Source organism: Salvia miltiorrhiza, chromosome 6 (assembly GCF_028751815.1).
Source record: "Salvia miltiorrhiza cultivar Shanhuang (shh) chromosome 6, IMPLAD_Smil_shh, whole genome shotgun sequence".
NCBI classification, from domain to species: Eukaryota; Viridiplantae; Streptophyta; class Magnoliopsida; order Lamiales; family Lamiaceae; genus Salvia; species Salvia miltiorrhiza.
Window position 1 is genome coordinate 25,259,497 of NC_080392.1, and position 4,919 is coordinate 25,264,415.

At 39.0% G+C, this 4,919-nt stretch overlaps 1 protein-coding gene across 1 annotated transcript; it reads left to right on the top strand.

Moving 5' to 3' along the window:
• Positions 1–467: 467 nt before the first annotated feature.
• On the top strand, positions 468–3,670 carry LOC130990934 (cytochrome P450 81Q32-like). The gene is made up of 2 exons (XM_057915155.1): positions 468–1,435; positions 2,876–3,670. Exons 1-2 carry the CDS (start codon positions 572–574, stop codon positions 3,494–3,496), a joined length of 1,485 nt encoding a protein of 494 aa, XP_057771138.1. The 5' UTR covers positions 468–571; the 3' UTR covers positions 3,497–3,670.
• The last annotated feature ends 1,249 nt before the right edge of the window (positions 3,671–4,919 follow it).

A 4,919-nucleotide genomic window follows, 5' to 3' on the forward strand; every position in this document is an offset into this window, starting at 1 on the left:
GGGTTCGAATCCTAGAGGGAGCATAATATTTTAAATTTTGTTATTCATCAGTATATACTGCATTGTTCATCAGTATATACTACCTTGTTCATCAGTATATATGTCTTATTCATTACCAATTTTTTAAATTTTATTTTTCATCAGTATATACATCTTGTTCGTTAGATATACGTCTTATTCATTGTACTCATGTTACACGAAAAATAGGGGGTCTCACTGGAGCGCGCCCCTATATATATATATATATATATATATATATATATATATATATATATATATATATATATATAAACGTGTGGATGTAAGTAAATTTTATTATATAAAAGATTACTTTTTTTTCGAGCAAAAGCTCACATTCTTTTTTCTTTTTTTTGATAAATTAAAAATATTAAATAAAAAAATTTAAAGATTACAATACAAAAAATTCAAACTCAAAATCTTTAGGTATAGACATTAACCCTTTGGGGCTTACTAACACAGGCGGATCACATTCTTTTATAAAGCTAAGAGTTTGAAATGATAACACACCACCAAATATTAGTACAAATTAAGGCTTGAATGCACCGACAGCATGGACACTGCCCCTTTCCTCTACGCATCTCTCACTATTCTATTCCTCTTCCTTATCCGAAAACTAAGCACCGCAAAAACCTACCATCTCCCACCAACCCCCGCCGCAGCGCTGCCCGTCATCGGCCATCTCCACCTCCTAAAACAACCCCTCCACCGCACCTTACACCGCCTCGCCCAAGCGACCGGCCCCATCTTCTCCCTCAAGCTCGGCTTCCGCCGCTGCGTGGTGGTGTCATCGCCACGCTTGGTGGAGGAATGCTTCACAAAGCTCGACACCGCCCTCGCCAACCGCCCCCGAATCCTCGTCGATGACTACATCGGCTACAAACAACGGTCCATGGTCGGTGCCCCCTACGGCGCCTACTGGCGGAGCCTCCGCCGCATCGCCGCCCAGGAGCTGCTCTCCTCCGCCCGCCTCAGCGGCTTCCTCCACATCCGGCGAGACGAAGCCAATCGCTTGCTCCTGAGCCTTCTCGAAGCTTCTCGAAGTTTTAGACAAGTCGAATTGCGGCCGAAGCTGTCGGAGCTCACGTTTAACATCATGATGAGGATGATCGCCGGGAAAAGATACTCCGGCAAAGACGGCGAGGAGGGGCGGCGGTTCACGAAGCTGATCAGCGAAGTGCTCGCAGCGGCGCAGGCTTCGAATCCGCAGGATTTTTTGCCGTTTCTGCAGTGGATCGATTACGGTGGTTATACCAAGAAATTGGCCTCTCTTGGTAAAGAACTCGACGATTTTTTCGAGAGTTTGATCGATGAGCACCGCCGCCAGAGGAAAAATTCGATGATCGGACATTTGTTGTCGCTGCAGGAATCGCAGCCGGAGTTCTGCTCCGATCACATAATCAAAGGGTTCATAATGGTTAGCCTCTTTTCTAATATTATACTATCAACATTTATCTGCTCTTTCAATTAATGCTACGTAGTGTTCTTAGTCCCTTAGCTACATATATAGGTACGTATTTTCAAATGCTAGGTATATTAGCTAATTGAGGCAAAAAGAAAATGTTGCAATAGACATTTAGCTAAGCGAGATATAAATAGTAACCACTAATATATAAATTCTAGTCATTTTTAATTACTAAAATGTCTCTAATAATATACTCCCTCCGTCCACTAATTGTTGGCCTAGGAGGCAAAACACTGGTTTTAAGAAAAAAATGTATTTTTATTAGTTAAGTGGAGAAAGGGATCCACATTTTATTAAAGTCAATGCAATTAGGCCACAATTTATTAAAGGGACCCACAATTTTGATTAAAATATGAATATAAACTTACACAAAATAGATAGGACATAAATTGGTGGACGGACCAAAAAGGCAAGTAGGCCAACAATTAGTGGACGGAGGGAGTACTATAAAATCTGAAAATAATTCGAAGGTTATGTTCATGCAAAAATAGAAGGTTCACGCGAATTAAACATTTCTCGTGACAATGCAATTTCCACTATATATATAACACGATCGCATGAACCTTTAATTTAAGCATGAACACGATAGAGAAGAATTTCTTATTTTAACGCTAATAACAAGTAGTGCTCGCCGACGACTCTTCCACGACAATGTCGTCGTATATCGCGGTCGAGCATGAAGGATGGGCCTTGTTACTAATGTTTTATGAAATTGCTAGCGTCAAGGTTCTTATTTATGCGACAATCAAATATTCACGTGATAATGCAAATTGAACAATTTTATGTGATAGTGCAAATTCACGCGAAAATCAAAGGTTTACACGATCGCAATAATTATACGATTTTGTGTGATAGCAAATTGCACGAAATCGTTCAATTTGCATAATCGCGAGGACATTTGGTCTTCTCATCAACATGAACCTTTTTTTTTTTTTTTTGAATTTCATTAGGGTACTAAAAATAGTCTATTTTACAAAAAAACAAGTAAAATTAATTTACATATTTTTAAATTTGTGGCTACTATTTATATTTCACCTAAGAAAAGATGGCCAATTTTTACCCTTACCACTGTCTATATTTGTAGAGTATAAATTTGTTGATTGTGTATTAGCTAGTGATTAAACAATTAAATAATACTCACTCTATTTTATTTGATTTGACTTGTATTTTTTCTGGAGATATTTTATTTAACTTTTTTTAGGGTGATATTTTATTTAACTTGGTTTATATATTTTCTGGATAATAAATTTACACTATATATATTAAATATGAGTCAACATACTTTGACACTATAATTTACTTTCTGGAATAATCATATAAAATAAACGTGCCAAGTCAAATGGTACGAAGGAATTAGATAATTGAGAATGTTGAGTGTTGATGTTTATACAGAGCATGCTTATTGCCGGCACAGACACATCATACGTGACAATAGAATGGGCGATGTCCAATCTAGTGAATAATCCTCGAATATTGGAAAAAGTAAAATCAGAATTAGACGCCAAAGTAGGAAAGGAGCGGTTGATGGAAGAAGAAGATCTCTCTAACCTGCCCTACCTCAACAACATAATCCTCGAAACCTTTCGGTTATTTCCAGCCGCACCATTGCTATTGCCACACGAGTCGGCCGAGGACTGTCAGGTGGGGGGATACGACGTCCCACGTGGAGTAATGGTGCTTGTGAACGCATGGGCGATACATAGGGACCCTCACGTATGGGGGGAAGATGCAATGATCTTCAAGCCGGAGAGGTTTGAAGGCAAACATTTCGAAGCTCATGAGCTGATGCCATTTGGGATGGGGAGGAGGTCATGCCCAGGCTCCACTCTCGGGCAACGGGTGGTGGGCTTGGCCTTAGGGTCCTTGATTCAATGCTTTGAGTGGGAGAGGGTTGGCTTGGAGGAAATTGATTTGGGTGAAGGGGAAGGCTTAACCATGCCTAAGTTGGAACCATTGCAAGTCATGTGTAGGCCAAGAGAGATCATGGATAAGAGTGACAATCTTTTTTCATAGTGTTTGATGTTAGTTTTATGCTTGGTAGAACATCGAGCTCGAGATTAGAAGCTTGTGATGTGTTTGAAGCTATATATATGTCTTATTGAATAGAAGTAAATGTTAGTTTTGTATTGTAAATGCAAGCATGTAAACAACGATTCACTTATTATAATTTAACTTATTTCCAGAAAATTAGTTGAATTTGGCACTTGACTTTTGTAATATCATCACCATCTGATGATATTTCCACTTTTTTCTCTACACTAGTTATGTAATTTTGTAGTTAATGGTTGGAGATAGGGGTGGGATGGTACGGTATACCTTAATAAATTGTGCATACCTTATACCTTATCTCTACCTTTGGTATGGAAAAATTTCATACTTTTACCTTACATTTACCTACGGTATACCTTAGTCTGGTATACCTTAAATTACGGTATGAGAAAATCTCATACCTTTATCGTACCTTTGTTTCGGTATACCGTACCGTATGTCGGTATACTGCGGTTTCGGTATACCGTATCATGTTTTGGTATACCGCACTTACACGGTATATTGAAATTGATAAATTTCAGTACGATAATATCGATTTTTGTTTAAAAACTTGCTTACCTAATAAACAACATTTAACAAATATAATGTCAACAATAAAACTCAAACGCAATAAAATAAATAAAGTACAAAGTTTGTTCCCGTCTCAAAAAATCACGTGAACAGTGGCGGAATTTTACGACGGGAGAATTTCCGTCGAGAAAATGGCGGCGTTCTCGACGGAATTTTAGTCCCGCCGTAAATCCGTCAAAAATCCAAGAAATTTTAATTTCTTAAAATATTACTTTTTTTTTCGGCCGTCGATAATTATTAAATTTAATTAAAAATTTAGGTGTCCGTCGACAATCCGTCGAGAAATATAATTTTTTTATAATTATTTTAAATATTTCGATTTTCCGTCATTAAATCGTCGAGAATATTAATACTATTCAGTATCTTCCCCCCAAAATCATTTGCCCTACGCCATTCCCCCAAAAGCAATTGAACGCCATTCCCCCAAGCTGTCGGATTTCGCCCCCTGTCGGAGTCGATCTGATGCCGGAGTCGTTTCCCAAGCTGCCGGATTTCACCATCGGTTCTCTCTCCCTCCCTCTCCCTCTCTCAAATTTGTATAGTTTCAGATCTTCCCCGTTCGCCCCACTATCCGCCGGAGTCCCCTGCTTCTGTCTGCCACCGCCTCACTCCCGCCGGATCTCCTCTTTCTCTATCTCTCAAATTTGAAAGGTGCTATTAGGTCCGGAGGGTCTCGAATAGGTGTATGGGGGGGATACACCTATAGGCTATTTTTGCTCGATGAATCAAAACGAAACTTCAAACACAAACTGACTCAACCTGTTTACTAAAAAGAGTTTTGACCAAAACAGGATTGACGACTGATACTGAATACTCT